The sequence below is a fragment of the Erpetoichthys calabaricus genome, chromosome 7 (assembly GCF_900747795.2).
Source record: "Erpetoichthys calabaricus chromosome 7, fErpCal1.3, whole genome shotgun sequence".
Classification (NCBI taxonomy): domain Eukaryota; kingdom Metazoa; phylum Chordata; class Cladistia; order Polypteriformes; family Polypteridae; genus Erpetoichthys; species Erpetoichthys calabaricus.
Window position 1 is genome coordinate 92,238,599 of NC_041400.2, and position 18,627 is coordinate 92,257,225.

The 18,627-nt window shown below is 41.0% G+C and overlaps 1 protein-coding gene across 1 annotated transcript in view; it reads right to left on the reverse strand.

Moving 5' to 3' along the window:
- Positions 1-18,627, reverse strand: part of LOC114654558 (B-cell scaffold protein with ankyrin repeats-like) — a 315,631-nt gene that overhangs the window by 254,636 nt on the left and 42,368 nt on the right. The window contains exon 4 of the mRNA XM_028805170.2: positions 11,175-11,313. Within this exon, the coding sequence (XP_028661003.1) occupies positions 11,175-11,313 (139 nt within the window). The remainder of the gene's footprint in view (positions 1-11,174; positions 11,314-18,627) is intronic.

The following is an 18,627-nucleotide window of genomic DNA, read 5'->3' on the forward strand; positions in this document are numbered from 1 at the left end:
TGAAAAACATCAATCAGATTATCTTAATTTTCTATCTTCATTTTACTGGCCAATTGCAGAAATTAAAAAAAATATATTGCACTTTTGCATAAAATTGTAGTCATTTTTAAATCAGTTATATTTCATAGCCTATGTACTTTCAGAGCTTTTCATTCCCCAGCATAACTCCACCTAATATTTCATGCATTTATATAGTAGTTGGTCACAGACTTATGCAGAAGTTACAGTTTTGGTAATGATTTTTTTTTTGGGTTGAAAAAAATCCCAGAAACATGCACTTAGTCTACCCAGGAGTTATTGAATACATTAGATAAAAGACATTATTCTTCAGTAAGGGAGAACTTTTTTTTTAATTTCTTCAATGTTTTTATGAGCTCAATTGAACATACTGTTTGTAAAAACTGTTCTTAAAATTTAATAGATTTCTTTTTCCATATTATATGTTAAATGCTACATGTAGACATTCTCAGAATATTATTTTATTGTGCAAATTGTTGTTTAGATGTTTAAAGAATTATGTCATCTTCATTGTGTTTTTAATTTTCTAAGTGATGGTCGCAATAGCAACATGCTCATCTGGGGTGAGTAGGCTTCTCTGTCCCCAGTAATTTTTCAAGTGAATGCTCAGATGCACCCAGGACAATCCTTCCAGCTTCTTTGGGTTCTACTGTTGGAGTACACTGGCTTAGACTTTCTAAGGAGGGCTGATGGGTATGACTACTCAGTAACTGGAAAACACCTTTTTGCCCTTCTTATTAGAAATGGAGGGGATCACACCCTAGTCTACCAGTTTCAAAACACTGTCTCCACATTCCTTACAGCATAAACCAGGCATTACAGCCAAAACACCTACACAATATCCAGTGCTATCAAAATTTCTGGTCGGACGTCATCCACCCCTATGTCCTTGCCTTGCTTTTTAATGAATGCAGTGGGCTCAGCTGTAGATATGGATCCAACACAAACCATTGCTTCTAGCACTGCTTCCTTGGGGTTAGATGTATCTCAAGATTCTCCTTCCTCCTCTTGATGATATCCTCATTTCTGTACTCTTACTAAGAACAAATAAGAATGATATCCCACCCAACCTTTCCTGAGTCATCAAGCAGTTTTACAGAACCTCATTTTGGCAGTCAAAAAGTAGTTCTTCATGGCTTCACCATACTCCAGCTACATACAAGCTTTCACTGCAGCTGCTACTGTAGATTCCACTTTTTTGGCCTGAATACAAAGTCAATACAGCATGCCTTTCAATCCCTGAAACCAATACCTCAACAACAGGTGAATATCCTGAATAATTGTTTGGTGCATGCACACAAACAAGAGTGAAAATTTTCCTCTCTGTAGCTTGAAGTCATCATTGAGGTGACCCTCTAATTGATCAGTACAACCACCAATTGTATGGCATCCAGCCAGGGAGTAGACCATCCTAAAATACCACTCAGAGCCTCTCCAGAGCTTGAGAGAGAGAGAGACCACCTTTAATCAAGTAGTTTGTAAAAAGTATTCCTGCTTCCTTGTTTTGTATTTAATTAGAACAGTTTTCTGAGTGTCAGATTCTGGATTGTTCTTTGTTTGGCCCTCCTTTAAGACCAATTTGTCATGCGTAGCCCTATCAGGAGCATATATGTTCAGGCAACACAACTCTGAGGATCATTGAGTTCCTTAAAACACTTAAGTCACAATACTAGGAGAGTATTATTGCTTATTATACATCTCTCTATTATAAAAAAAAATCTTGGAAGGTTTGGAAGGAGATGAGACATGATTTTCTCGGAGACACTTTAATGTCCCGTGAGACAAGGCAGTGAGACAAAAGGACAGCTGCTGTACAGGCTTTTAAATGTTCGAAGCGCTGCGCGACATGCAGATCATGCAGCATGACAGCAGCAAGCCAGCAGCTGATCCGACCGCATCTCCTTAGCATGCGTTCAGCCCCCCCTTCACAACGCAAGTGGCAGATACACAAAGTGGCTGGCGCATAGTGCGCCCCATAGGTGGTGGGCAAGCGAAGCAAGCAGGGGGAAAAGCTCCCTAGTCATCTTAAAAGTATCATCTTTTTAGGTAAAATATTATAACTAATACTGCATAATTGCAAATTTTAAACATGGCTGTTTCATAGAATACAATTACTGGACAGTCCGAAATGTTCTATTTACATAATCTTTTCTAAACACTCATAATTTCTTTTGTCTTTGTTTTCCTTTCCTAGTGTTTTCTGTTGGCACTCTGCACTTTCACCACCTACCAAAGAAGCCTTTGGCCTCATTTGATGCTGGAAGGTTTAAAGGATACTCTTGCTCTGATGATACCTGCACCTCTAGTATCTACCTCTGGGACTTTTCATCATCCATCTTACTAACCGAAGGTTGTAAACCGGATATGGATGCAGGGCGCTGGGCACATCGAGGCGCACGCACACTGCCGCCCGCCACAGAGCAAAAAAAGAAACTAAAGGATTCGAAGGTTGTATTACAGTACGGACGGAATCCCCACAGGTCCATGCTGTGACAACGTGCGCGCCTACAACGCGCTTGCGAAAGGAGTCACGGCTCAAACCACCATGATATGTTTTCACGCAGCGGCTTCCCACCAAGGTGCATATTGCGCTGTGGCGCTCGCCCCACAGTCAGACGCAGTGGCTTCCCAGAGTCAGTAGGTGGCCCCCAAACAACACAACCTGTTCAAGCAGTCGGTGTCAGCGAAGGCAACAGACTCACGCGCACTGCTGCACTGCAACGAGCCCATCGCCTGTAAACTAGACTTGCTCTAATCCACTGCGCCAGTAATGTCGATCACATAACGGTCATTCAGTCTGGCGCCCGCCCCAGAGTCCAGAGTCAAACGCAGCGGCGTCCCAAAACGCTATGGTGCCCGCCCCAGAGTCAAACGCAGCGACTTCCCAAACTGCGGCGGCTTCCCGGAGTCAGTAGGTGGTGCCCAAATAACACAACGTAATGTGCCATGGCGCCCACCCCAGAGTCAAACGCAGCGGCTTCCCAAAATGCAGCGGCTTCCCGGAGTCGGTACGTGGCGCCCAAACAACACAACCTGTGAGCTACACTTGCTCTAATCCACTGGGCCAGTAATATAGATCACATAACGGTCACAGACTCTAACCCAGCGGCTTCACACACTCAGTGGCTGGCACACGAACACCACAACCTGTAAACTGAACTTGCTGTGCAAAACTCTGCCAGCAGTCAGTGTCAGCACAGGCGATGGAATCACGTCTCCACAAAACGAGACCACTTTACTACAGATATGCTTATGTAGTTAAATGACATTTCCCCAGACGCACCCACCTTCCATGATATGTCATCCATCCAGATATCGGACGGAACAGAAACTGATTGCCATTCTTGGATTTCAGATTCACTAGCAAATCGCGGGCTTACTAGTACATATGTAATGTTGAATCACTTTGTCATATTTAAGTATTGTTGAATGCCCAGGTGGGACTGGTTGGGCATTTGGCCCTGGAAGCCCTAGAGGTTTATTTTGTTGAATATTCTTGCCAGCTGGAGTTTTTGTTTTCCTGCACTCTCTGGTCATCTGACGATGGCATTGACTCATACTGTTTTAATAATTATAAACATATAAACTAAAGTTTATTCGATTTTGAAACTTTTATTTTTTACTATTTATAAAGTGCTTTGAATTAAACATATTGTAACGATCTGGGATAGAAATTGCTACTGGGCAGAGTGTTTAGTTATAAATAGTTAAAAAGAAAGAAAAAAAAGGGGGGTGGGCAGAGACACAACTGCCACTCTTAATAAAACAGCCTCTGGGGTGCTGGGAAGGTGGGGTGTTTTTATGTGGGTTGGATTTTAGTGTGGTGTGTTTTTTTTTTTTTGCTGTTTCTTTTGTCCTGACTTCGTTTTGTTTTTCAGCTTGTTGAAGTAAGAAGGAAAGTGAATAAAACCATTGATTAGTTTTCTTTTATTTGATAATTACCACCACTTGTCTGCGAGATTCATTTGCCCGTCTGGGAAGGGATATTACACTGGTGTCAGAAGCGGGACGAAGCATCCCATTGAGATGGCTGTTGCAAGAAACAGAGGACGTGAAAATGGCGGACGAAGAATTTCCCCCTCCAACCTTGTGGTGCAAAGAAGAACCCAAGGACAAACATGAAGAACTGAGAGGCGCGAGGGAAAGGCATGATTTACCAATGTTGAAACCGGGACGCTACGACGGGACGGGCAGCTGGGAAGCCTTTTGGAACAGGTTTGAAATTGTTGCAGAGGCGAATAGGTGGGGAGTCAAGGATAGAGCAGTGCAGTTGGTGGCGGTGTTGGAAGGGGAGGCTTTGAAAACCCTTGAGGATGTTCCGTGGGAAGATTTAACAGACTTAAGACTGCTTTTGAAGGCCATTGAGCGTCTCTTCGGGAGAACAGAAACCATATTAGGACTGCAAAGGCAACTGCAAGAATGAACTCGAAGGTCTGGAGAACGTCTAGGAACATTTGCCGCGGAAGTGCAGGGACTGGTGGAGCGAGCCTATGCACATTTCCCCCGCAGGGTCCGGGATGAATTGGCACGTGACGCATTTCTCCGTGGACTTGAACCTAAAGTGTTGTGTCACCACGCTCAACTTGCCCGACCAGCAACTCTAGAAGAGGCCCTCGAGCGGGCTGTAGAGTTTGAATTGGTATGTGAGGGGGAATCGGCTTATACGGAGGGTCGGGAGAGAGAGCGGGAAAGGATGTGCCACCAGCCACCGCATGACTATGTGTTGTGTCTGGGAGAGGAGCCCTCAGGAGGAACTCACCCGGTGGGACTAAACCTTATGAGAACATCAGCTTCGGCCGCTACACCACCTACTTGCTGGCGCTGTGGCCAACCTGGGCATCTTCATTGATTTTGTCCTTTCCGTCCAGCAACTATTCTGGGATCCAGAGAAATGTTGGGAAACGGCCAGGGTTCGGAGTAAGCAGGACATTTCCGGACCCTTTAGTAGTCCCGCTGCAACTGACAACAAATGCGGGCCGGGACAAGTCGGTGATCCCGGTGGGACAGCTAGGCTGTGGAGATTATTGTCATTTGCCTATTCGAATTTGGGACACTGATGTGAAGGCTTTGATAGATACTGGGGCTACGTCTACTGTAGTGCGATGTGATCTGCTACCTAAAAACTGCTCCCTACAAGCCATTCCCGGCCAATTCGTTACCGCCACGGGTGAGCATGCTATGATGGAGGGCCGGACCACCGCTCTTCTAAGAATAGGAGGACATGTTTGGACATTTCCTGTTTGGGTAGCAAAAATTAGAGACGCTTGCATCTTGGGTGTAGACTTTTTGACTAAAACCCAGGCTCAGATTGACTTTGGCCACGGGACTCTGTTGATACCTGGCAGTGCACCCTGTCAATTGATGGGCTGTCAGTTTCAGTCGGGATCACCTCCCCACTCTGTCAAACAACTGGGAGCATTCCCCACCCCTGTGAGCAATAACGGTGGGCAATGGAACGTTATTCTGGAAGGCCTTTGGGAAAGAAGCTGCCAGGGTTTAAAAAAACCTCAGCGGCAACAACTTAAGGATGTATTGGAGGAATTTGGAGACTGTTTCGCCACCTCTTCTAAGGACATCGGGCGAACTCAACTCGTCCACCATCACATCGACACGGGAGATGCGCACCCGATCAAACAACATCCGCAGCGCATTCCCCTGGCACGACAGATCGAGGCAGATCGTTTCGTACTTGAGATGTTGAATTCTGGAATTATTGAACCATCAGATTCTCCTTGGTGCTCCCCTGTTGTTTTGGTTAAAAAGAAATCAGGAGAATGGCGTTTCTGTGTTGACTACCGCCGGTTGAATGCAGTTACGCGAAAAGATTCGTATCCGCTTCCTAGAATCAACGAGGCCCTTAATCTGGTGTCTGGGTCGCATTGGTTCTCCACGCTAGATTTGAGAAGTGGCTACTGGCAGGTGGAGTTAGCCCTGGAAGCCAAGGAAAAAACTGCATTTTCAACCGGGAGCAGGTTTTGGCAATTTCGAGTGCTCCCTTTTGGATTGTGCAATGCGCCGGCAACTTTTGAATGGCTAATGGACCGTGTCCTCTCGGGCATCCCTCGTTCCAGATGCCTGGTATATTTGGACGATGTGATGGCACATAGACCCACGTTTCAAACTGTTCTGCACTCCCTTAGAACCATACTAGCGAAATTGCGAGAAGCAGGACTTAAGCTACACCCTGATAAGTGCCAATTGCTGCGCCGAGAAGTCACCTACTTGGGGCACCGAGTAAGTGAAAGGGGGGTGGCCACAGAAGACAGCAAGACTCGAGCGATCCGTGACTGGCCGACTCCAGTTAATGTATGGCAAATCCGGGGGTTCCTTGGATTGGCATCCTACTATCAGCGTTTTGTTCCTGGGTTCGCTATGGTGGCTGCTCCCCTTCACCAGCTAACAAAGAAGGGTCAGTATTTCCACTGGGTAGCAGAGGAACAGTCCACTTTCCAAGCCCTGAAAGATACCTTATGCCAGGCTCCCATCTTAGCCCCACCTGACCCTGCCCTGCCTTTCGTTTTAGACACGGATGCCAGTAATATAGGTTTAGGTGCCGTCCTGTCACAACCATACTCCCAGGGAGAACGAGTAGTTGTTTATTTCAGCTGAGCCCTAAGCAGAGAAGAAAGAAACTACTGTGTCACACGGAGAGAGCTCCTGGCAGTGGTGGAAGCAAGCCGTCATTTTCGACACTACTTACAAGGGACTGCATTTACACTGCGCAGCGATCATGCATCCTTACAATGGCTAATGTCTTTTAGGGAGCCAGAGGAGCAAGTGGCAAGGTGGCTGGAATGGCTACAGTCGTTTCAGTTTGAAATCCAAAATCGCCGGGGGGGTCAACATCACAACGCAGATGCGCTATCCCGCAGGCCTTGTGCTCAGACGAACTGTGACTACTGCCGCCGTCAGGAGGACCGAGAGCGAATAGGGGAGGTGAGACACAGTTGCTCAATGTTAGCGCTGTCTAAGGGGCAATGCAATTGGGGTTTTGGCAGAACCAGGATCCAGAGATAAAGAAAGTGAGAGCCTGGGTGACAGACAATCACTGACCTAGTTGGGAGGAGGTAGCCCCAGAGGGTATGACTGTTAAGGGTCTCTGGGCCCAGTGGGACAATTTGACCATTTGGGATGGGGTGCTGATGAGAAGATGGCGAGCCCCTACCACTGGAGAGATCACTTGGCAGGTGATAGTGCCAAAGGGGAAACAGGATGATGTTCTTAAGTCAGTGCATGGGGGTGTGGGGTCTGGCCACTTTGGGGTTAGTAAGACGCTGAAGCGGCTCCGACAGATGTTTTACTGGGGGTGGTGCCGACGAGACGTTGAAGATCACTGCCACTGTTGTGACGTGTGCACCACATGAAAAGGGCCCCTTGAACAATCAGTTGCCCCCCTTCAACAATATCAAGTCGGTCTGCCTATGGAGCGGGTTGGAATAGACATATTGGGGCCTTTTCCTCGTTCTAGTCAGGGAAATAGGTACATCCTTGTTGGGGTAGACTATTTCTCCAAGTGGCCAGAGGCGTACCCTATTCCTAGCCAAGATACGGAAACCATGGCAACTGCCATAGTTGAAGGCATGTTTAGTAGGTTTGGCATGCTGCTAGAACTCCATTCAGACCAGGGGCGTAATTTTGAAAGTAAAGTTTTTCATCACGTGTGCGATTGGAAAACATTCGGAAAACGCGCACCACCCCGCTTCACCCCCAGAGCGACGGTTTGACCGGGCGATTCATCAGTACAGTACTTTATAGGCTCAGTTGGCTATGGTGGTAAACAAGGACCAACGCGACTGGGATCAGCAACTGCCTTTGGTTCTCCTGGCATGCCAGACAGCAGTCCAGGAGTCTACGCAGTGCATCCTTGCCATGTTGATGCTGGGCCGGGAATTGAGAACCCCAGCCTCTCTTGAATGTGGTTTGCCACCAGAAAGAGAAGAACATCAATCTGGACAAGAGTATGCCCGCTGTCTTCAGGACCGAATAGACAGGGCTCACGCGTTCGCACGGGACCATCTGCACAAGGCTGGCCTTACCCAAAAGCGGCATTATGACATCAGAGCCAGAGAACACCCGTACTCCTCCGGCGACCGAGTGTGGGTGTATAGTCCCTGACGAAAGAAAGGTCTCTTCCCCAAACTTGACAGTGCATGAGTGGGTCCTTGCCAAGTGCTTGAGCGCGTGGGCGAAGTGGTGTACTGGGTGCAGATGTCACCAAGGGGACATCGGGTGTTTCTGCATCAGGATCGGTTGGCACCTTACCGGGGAAGGTTTCGTGTTGATGAAAGGATCGAAGCACCAGCCGACCGGGATGTAAACCAAGAACAGCCCGATTCGGTGCTGGAGACAGTGGGAACAGAAATGCCTTCTACAGACGACGTCACGCATCCTGAGCGGCAAAGCGGAAAGAAAAAAAAGGGGGGTGGGCAGAAACACAACTGCCACTCTTAATAAAACAGCCTCTGGGGTGCTGGGAAGGTGGGGTGTTTTTATGTGGGTTGGGTTTTATTTAGTGTGGTGTGTTTTTTTTTGCTGTTTCTTATGTCCTCACTTCGTTTTGTTTTTCGGCTTGTTGAAGTAAGAAGGAAAGTGAAAAAAACCATTGATTAGTTTTCTTTTATTTGATAATTACCACCACTTGCCTGCGAGATTCATTTGCCCGTCTGGGAAGGGATATTACAATATGTATGAAAATGTCCTATGTACTGTAAATAAAAGCTGTTGTAAAATTTACATTCCTAAATTCTGTCAGTCAGTATCCAACCCGCTATATCCTAACACAGCGTCACGGGGGTCTTCTGGAGCCAATCCCAGCCAACACAGGGCACAAAGCAGGAACAAATACCCGGGAAGGGCGCCAGCCCACTGCAGGGCATACACACACACACACCAAGCACACACTAGGGACACCTAACCTACATTCCTTTGGACTGTGGGAGAAAACCGGAGCAAACCCACACAGATACGGGGAGAACATGCAAACTCCACACAGGGAGGACCCGGGAAGCGAACCCAGGTCTCCTTACTGCGCGGCAGCAGCGCTACCACTGTGCAACCATATTCCTAAATTCACTACAAATTAATATAGACATTATGAAACTTTCAAAGGACAGGCTCTAGACTCCCCATACTCCGTATATTAAGTTTGCAAAATGAACGAATCGATGAACATTGATAGATAGATAGATAGATAGATAGATAGATAGATAGATAGATAGATAGATAGATAGATAGATAGATAGATAGATAGATAGATAGATAGATAGATAGATAGATAGATAGATAGATAGATAGAAACAAAAGAAAAAGAAAAGAAAGAAAAAGTTCTGACTTGGCAGTCATAGTGAGGTATTATGCCGATGTATTGTACTTTATGGTATTTTAATGACCCAAAGAAGAAATTTAGCATTTTACAAAGCCCAATAAATAAATATTATAATAAACAATGCCCCCACCCAGTATACACTACAAAAACTGAAAAGAAAGAAAAACTTCTGACTTGGAGAAAGATGAAAAGAGCAGTCACAGTCAAAGTGAGACATTTTAAAGTATCACAAGTCGTGTTTAAAGACATATTTCTTCGCATAATTTATTGGCTAAAAGTACTCGGTGTTAGTGTGTCACAAAGAGGATGTGCAGCATTGTCCATAGTGGCCACCCATTTTGTTTCCATTCTCTTCAAAACTGCTACTTCCAGCGAGTGGAAAATGTGTCCCATAGCTGAATCTGCCTTCTTAATTATCATGTTTATTATAGTACAATAAATTAAAAAACACTATACTGCTTTCATCTTTGAATATGCTTAATTAGTTTTCTGAATTATGGAACTTATATTGATATTAATTTTAACATGAAAGAGACTGCAGGAATACAATTTATTATTGAGTAAATTACTTAAATAGTTACAATTTTTGTAATATACTAATCATATATTATAAAATATCCTCTTTCTGCCAGAGGGAGTTCATTATTAGTCGAGGCAGGCTCCCTCAAATTATATCATTACTGTCCTGTGTATTAATATATCATGATAATTAACTGCTTAAAATATTTCATAACATGGTATGATGATTTTTCAGTTTATGGCCTATTTATTCTGTCTTATGGCATGCTTTTGTTCAATATTATTGGCTTCCCATGATCCTTAGCAGACCCTGAGCTGAAAAAAAATCATTCTAGGATATTACATGGTATAATAAATGCGTAATGTCATTTTTTAGACTGTTTAATCCAGAGCAGGGTCATGGAGGATATGTGTTTTAGCCTGTCCCAGCTAGCATAGGGCACAAGGCAGGATCAAACCCCGGACAGGGTGCCAGTCCATCGCAGGACAAGCACACACACACACCCACACACCAAATACACACTAAGGGCACCAATTTCTCACCAATTCATCTAACCTGGTTGGTGGGAGGAAACCAGAACACCCAGAGGAAATCCACACAGGCATAAGGAGAACATGCAAACTCCATATGGGGGGACCCAGGAAGCAAACCCTGGTCTCCTTACTGCAAGGCAGCAGCGCCACTATTGCAACACTGTGCCTCACAATAAATATATTAGTTTTTGAAATCATTATTTCTTTCTTAATTTACCTTTGTGCAAGTGTAATTAGTCAGGGTAATTCAAACTAAAATACAAAATTTCAATTCATTCTATCTTCTGTTCTATACTCATGCTTGTCAGATCTGATAAGCACAAATCAGGAATACACTCTGGGTGAGATGTAACACTAACATGAAAAACAGATTATTAGTATCAAAAATAACATTTTTTAAACTGTTGGAGCAAATGGAGCCACAGTGAATACAAGTAAATAAAATTTATCATTATTATTATTATTATTTTATCTCCACGTATGAATATAAAGCCAGGTAAAATGATGCAGCATGTCTACAAACTACACATATAGAATCTATGTATTGAAATACCTCATTGTAAAGATTAAAACTAGTGGCAGCTTGAAAAGATTGTTGTAAGCATTTACTTATCACTTTACGCTTTAGCTAGTGGCGAAAGAAAATAAACACTGAAGTGTTACTACCATTATGTAAAATGAAAAAAATAACATGATGACATGAAAAATAAGGCAGGTTTTTAAACTACTATACATAGATAAAAAATGATTGATTGTTTGGGAGACCATGGCTCCTTACCCAATGCTTTCACACGAAGTGTGTTCTCATTCCACAGCAATGGCTCAACCTTTTGTTTCCGAATGTTGGACTGAAATTCTATTTCCATGTCTTTCAGATGTGACCCATCTTGAAACAAAATAAAAATTTCTCCAGGACACTAAAAATAAACACAGCACAAAAACATTAAAAATGATGCATTTGTTTTGGGGTATAAAAAAGCAAATTTTTAAAGTGAGTTTTCTTACCCTGTGTTTAAGTATTATTATTATTATAATTATTATATAACAATATTCAAAGTATTTAAACATTTTTCAAAACTAAAAATTGTAGTCTAAAATTATTCTGAACAAGTATTAAAAACCTCATTAAATATTAAGCTTTCCATTTTAAATAATTAAATATTATTAAAAATCTTATGAAATAGTTTGCTCTAATTTTTTAATTAATTTGCCTTTTGCATGCATAAAACCTAAACCCTATTTTTTTTTTCATTTTTGAAATATTCAATTTTATCTCTTTTTAATTGTACTTTCTACAGGTGCTATTATGTGCTGAACATAAAGTACAACATTTGTTTGCTGTTATACTGTTTGCTGTTTCTAAATTGGACACTATAGTAAATGCACAGTATAAAATTATGATTCAATTAACAAAAAGGACTCTCTATTTATATAATGTCTCTTTTATCAATAAGGCAAGACCACTTAGAACAGATTTGTATTTGTATTAAGGATATGTCCAGGAGGTTCACAATTTTGCATTAAATGTAACAAAAAATGCATATATATATACTGTGTATATATATATATATATATATCCATCCATCCATTCTCTTCCGCTTATCCGAGGTCGGGTCGCAGGGGCAGCAGCTTGAGCCTAGATGCCCAGACTTCCCTCTCCCCGGCCACTTCTTCTAGCTCTTCTGGGGTAATCCCAAGGCGTTCCCAGGCCAGCCGAGAGACATAGTCCCTCCAGCGTGTCCTGGGTCTTCCCCTGGGCCTCCTCCCGGTTAGATGTGCCCGGAACACCTCACCAGGGAGGCGTCCAGGAGGCACCCTGATCAGATGCCCGAGCCACCTCATCTGACTCCTCTCGAAGCGGAGGAACAGCGGCTTTACTCTGCACATATATATATTGTGAAACATGAAAGATCAAGTAAGGCATTTTAAACTCGATGAGAGTAGCAGAGAAGCAAACTCATATAATATATAGTACAAACAAACTAGAAACCTAATGTTTATCAAAAGCATACTAAGCTTTTCATGAGGCATAGCCATGAACCAACCCTGCTGGGAAAACTGTTGCTCTGCCCAGTTCAACGAGGAAACAGATTTGCACTTGTGTAAAAGTTTTCTCTTTTATTATTGTGTACTGTGTTTTATGTTCCTGCATAATGCACAAAAAGTTGCCATCAAGTAATACAACACTTTTTACACACTGATCAGTCACAACTTTAAAACCACCTGCCTAACATTGTGTAGGGCCCCCTTATGCCACCAAAGCAGCTCCAACTTGTTGAAGCATAGACCTCTGAAGGTGTCTCATGGTATCTGGCACCAAGACATTACTAGCAGATTCTTTGAATCCTGTAAGTTGTGAGGTGGATGGATCAGACTTGTTTTTCCAGCACATCCCACTGACGCTCCATTGGATCGACATCTGGGGAATTTGGAGACCAAGTCAACATCTTGAACTCTTTGTCATGTTCCTCAAACCATTCCTGAACATTTTTTGCACTGTGACTTGGTGTTTTATCCTGCTGAAAGAGGAGGCCACTGCCATCAAGCAATACTGTTGCCATAAAGGAATGTACTGTACATGATCTGCAACAATATTTAGGTAGATGGTACATATACAATCCACATGAATTACCAAAGTTTCCCAGCAGAAGATTACGCTGAGTATCACATTGCCTCCACCAGCTTGCCTTCTTCCTATAGTGCATCCTGCTGTCAGATAATTAATATGCACACACACCCTGCCATCTACATGACCTTAAAGAAAATGTGATAAGCCAGACCAGGCAACCTTCTTTTATTGCTCCATGGTCATTTTCTGACACTGACATGCCCATTGTAGGTGCTTTCGGAGGTGGACAGGAGTCAGCACAGACACTATGAAAGGTTTTTTGGCTACACAGCCCCATACACAGCAAGCTGTGATGCACTATGTGCTGTGACACCTTTCTCTCATGGCCAGCATAAATTTTTTCGGCAATTTGTGATATAGTTATTTACTTGCCACAATGGATGTTGAATCACTATGTTCTAGTATTCCTCAATCCTCAGTATTGCAGATTGTACTCAATTTTTGACTGTCTCTTTACGTCACATATGGAGTCTGAGGATCACCTTCTGGGCTTGAATAACTTATGCAATACCATGCTGGGCCAAGAAGGGACACCACCACTAACAGTACCGTGTTTCTTTTCCTCCACAGCACCAATAAAACAACCATTTCCAGGCACTTAAACCCCACCCACTACCTCTGAAGTATCGCCTTTTCCTCCAGGACCATATAAAACTGAGAGATAAGATCGCGTGTAATTCTCAGGAAAGCAACCCCACATGATGGAGTTCCCTGGTGCAGACCCACTTGACAGAGACACATTTGTTAATAAGCTGAATAGACTTAGAAAGCACTTAGTGTGCCTCTTTTCTGTTCCTTTATTAGATAATTGCAGTAAATGGGGTTGTCCAAGTTGTCTTTGGGATTTCTTTGCCTCACTTTCTCATTACAATTATAAATTGAATTTTACTGAGTTTATTAAGCAATTACCACTGATAGCATTAAATTTCAAGTTTTATATCTTTAGTGACATTTTATATCATCAGCAAAAGGGAGATGTCATGGAGAAGCTTTCAGTCCTAGCAAAGCCAAATTCTTTTATATCAGAGTTTGAAAGTTTGTTAATTTTGAAACCAACCTAGGTTGTACAAATTCCACAAATTGTGTTTTATATCCTTTTGTAGTTTACTGAATAGTCAAGAATTAATATTTTCAAAATGTTTTTAGTAACAATAATACATCAACTAAAATGGCAGGCAAAGGAGAAAGGGCTTGTGTATTTCCAAGAAATGAAATTAAATATATTCCCTATACCTGCAGTCTACATCAGGTTTTTTTTCTTTTCTTCAGTGCTCTGTCATCATCTAGCTGATCGGATGACAGCTATTATGAAACATGAGAACTTAATTCATGGCAATTTGTCATTCTGCCATTGTCTTTTTTTCTTAGCTTTCTGGAGGAGGTTACTTCAGAACATGAAGATTTCTTACTTCATAATAATATCAGATGAATAAAAACAAGGTTAAGAACGAAAAAACTTAATTAGGAAGAGGGTGGCTTTCTTCAAGCTGATAAGATGAAGAAAGGATTTTCAAGTTTAGGTGACCTCTAAATGATTACATTTCTTGCATTCTTCATAAATTGCTTGTGTTACCTGAAAAAAAATAGTTACGTGCAAGAATGTCCGTTTTTTTAAATCTTTCTTTCATCTGATTGAAAATGATTGTCATATTTGAACAAAATGTATGATAGAGTTTAATGAGTGATTCTTAGATTCTTAGACCTGTTGGAAATCTATTCCTGCCAGCCCCTGGTGGCTAATGCACAGATTTAGCAAAGAGTAGTTTCGCAATTTCAGACAATCATCAGTACAGCTTGGAGATGTTGAATTGCAGTGCAAACCAATCTTGAAGTCTGCACAGAATGAAATAACCGTCAAAGTGTATTTTTCTACAGTCGATTTTCCACTATTGGAGAAGTTCTAGTTGCTGTGCTGATGATGACTGTTTAATATACTAATGCAAAAGTACATTTTCAAGACAAATTCATGAAAGAAAAAAGGCTGCTAACATTTAAAAAAATTAAAAACACGTGATGTGTGTTTCCCTAAACCTTAAAGACAGTCACTAATCAAGATCAGACAAAAATACTTACACTGTTTTTTGTTTTTTTTTAGCATTATACCATATTCGGAGCAAATACAACAAGCAATAAGCTTTCTGTTTCTTTTTCTTATGTTAGTATATTTGGCTAACACCCTTATTTAAATGCCTTGTAACTTCAGCATACAGTAAAGCTGTTTACATATATTTTTAACAAATGGAAAACAAAAGATGACATGACTTGCTCAGGGTCATAAAATGAGTTAGTATGTGAATCAATAACTTTGGAGGTTAAGCTCCATGTAATCATCTGAATGGTGGTGATGTACCATAGCATCACTCTATTTTGGATTACAATAGAAAAAACTTTATTAAAAGGGGAAACACATGTGAATACACTTGCTGTAAATCATTGCTGAAGTTCACATGTTTATTAGTTAGGAGTCCTGGCATAACCGTGTTAAGTACAGAATGACAATTCATTAAAAACATTCTGGCTAAGTACCTGGGTAGGCTAAATATGGCCAGACTGTATAATCTCAAACTAAATAATATTTTTCCCTATTTATCTAACACTTTTGGAGCAGCCAAACATTCACATCCTCTAATAGCTAGGTTTAATTAGCTTTGGGAATATCCTGGGTTAATAGTGCTATTATCATTATCATTATAAATCACTGTGATAACCTTTGGTGCTATACTTGGCATACTGTATTGTCTTGCTTACCTAGAAATACTCACCCTGCTATATAATAATGAGGCAAATATGAATTGTATTCTTTTAAATTAAAAAAAAAACACTCAGCATGAAACTAGTCATTTTTATTGTTTGGCTGACTGTTTTTATTAACATTGTCCTTAACAAACACAACCTAAACTAAAACTTGATGACACTTTATAGCTGCTAACACTGTACCTGGCTTTTTGGCTTTCTTATACATTCTGTCCCTTTTAAGGGGTGACTGGGTGTCTGAATAAGACAAATGTAATATCCCAATATACAATACATAGAGTATTAGATACATATTAATGAAAGACCTGTGTGTTTATGGACCAGTCCACACTGCTCACGCTCAACCACAGCCACTAGAAGGTGCATGCATGCGCCTCACTTCTCACTCTGAAAGACCTGTGTGCAGCAAACCCCACCATGCAACAATGATGTCATGCTAATGACACAGATGAGGAGACACAATTTCAAAACAAAGCAAACGTTGTGGCTCAACAACGTGCAAGTGAAACACCTCAGCCACAGAGATCAAAACTTAAACTTAAAATACATTGTTGATCTGGAGGTATTTTCTCGAGTCAAAGATTAACAGGACTGGTATGCCAGTGATTTGGCCAAGATATGTTATCACCAGTGTCTTCTTACAAAAGCCAGTGGGGCAGCTAGCACAAGATGGGTCCACGTCCTCTGCACTGGGTACTTCTTAAGAGTTAGCTGACACCTCTCCAAGTTCACGAACATAGGGTTGTTTTTTGTCTTGAAGACCACACACACCATATTCTTCACTTAAATATTTACAGAAAAGGGTTTATTTTGACTTTGGAAATGTATTGTTACAGCATAAGAGTTTACATTAAAAATACTGAGTGGGTAAATATGTGTAGAAATCATTTTGTTACGCAGAAAACTATAATGACTTTCCAGGGATTGAATACTTTTACATGCCACTGTACATACTAAACTGCATTTACAATATTTTTTTTTCTCAAACTTATTAATAAAGGAAAGGAGCTGCAAAAAAATCATGTTTAAAAGAGGATTTTAAAATCGGCTCAAAAACTAATTGCAGGCTAAAAATCTGAAACTATCTAATTATATTTCTAACAGTATATATTACATGAAAAATGTCAAAGTGTGAGAAATAATATACTAAAGTGGAGGGTATATGTTAGTGATTGCTTCCTTTTTCAGTGGATGAGCTTACACATTAGTAGGTTACTAAAAGTGATGTAAAATAGGTCTACACAAATACTTTAATAAAAGAAGAATATTAACACCATAAAACAAGTTTCATAGTTATGTGAAGACTTAACTTTATTGTATGATAGTTAGGTATGATGCATACCTAAGATGTAAATATTTTCAAAGAAATCAGTATCTAAAATGTTTAATGACATCACACATACAGATCCAAAGAAGTGTGCAAATGTATTAAAAGCTAATAACATGAAGTATTTCTCAAAACAGCTATGTTTCATTATTTTTCCATAAAGTAATCATAGTACCTTAGTGATTATCACTGCAAACACTGAAAAAAGAATTCAGATTTTATTCTAGATTAGGTAACCAACAACTTGAAATGTATTCTTCTTTTAATAAACTTTACAGCCACATAATGAATTTACTCTAACACATGAATCTCTGAACAGGTACCATGCATTTAGTATGATTATTTTCATGTGCTATGCTATACAGCGTTTTTACTTGATTTATGTTTAATTTTGTGAAGTACGATATCAAGTTCAATAAACTCAACATCTTTGAAGTGAGCATAGCTCACGTTGGTAAAATTTTATGTTGGCCTTTTAATTTTATTCATTGATATTATCCCCACTCCCTTGTTTGTCACCTATCTACATTTCTTATATCATTTGTACATTTGCAAAGGTCCATTTCCCTTTAACTATGTGATCTCAGGTGCAATCTATGATGATATGATACTGGCTCCCTATTTTGTTTTCTTGACAAAATATGCAAATGTAATATACTTTCAAACCACTCCAAATATTTTTTGAGAAGCTTCAAAAAAGTTAAATTAACTTGGTTGTGTTTCTTGTTGTCTTATAGAATGTAATTACTTGGGGGAAACAGACAGAGATTCACTACATTTGAGAAGTGTATGGGTATATGCATAAATCTAAGTCCAGAAATAGATTTTGATTACACTGTATGAACATATTCAGTATTTTTGTTGTCTCTGTGTTCTAGATTATGATAAATTGATCATAAGTCATGTTTAGATTCTGATTTGTTGAATTGACCCATAGGAGTCTGTTAAAGTTAAAAGAAACAATCTACTTCTACATTACATTACAGTAATCCCTCCTCCATCGCGGGGGTTGCGTTCCAGAGCCACCCGCGAAATAAGAAAATCCGCGAAGTAGAAACCATATGTTTATATGGTTATTTTTATATTGTCATGCTTGGGTCACAGATTTGCGAAGAAACACAGGAGGTTGTAGAGAGACAGGAACGTTATTCAAACACTGCAAACAAACATTTGTCTCTTTTCCAAAAGTTTAAACTGTGCTCCATGACAAGACAGAGATGACAGTTCCGTCTCACAATTAAAAGAATGCAAACATATCTTCCTCTTCAAAGGAGTGCGTGTCAGGAGCACAGAATGTCACATAGATAGAGAAAACAATCTCTAGCAAACAAATCAATAGGGCTGTTTGGCTTTTAAGTATGCGAAGCACCGCGGCACAAAGCTGTTGAAGGCGGCAGCTCACACCCCCTCCGTCAGGAGAAGGGGGAGAGAGAGAGAGAGAGAGAGATAGAGAGAGACAGAGTTTGTTTTTCAGTCAAAAATCAATAGATAGATAGATAGAATACGTGCCCTTCGAGCTTT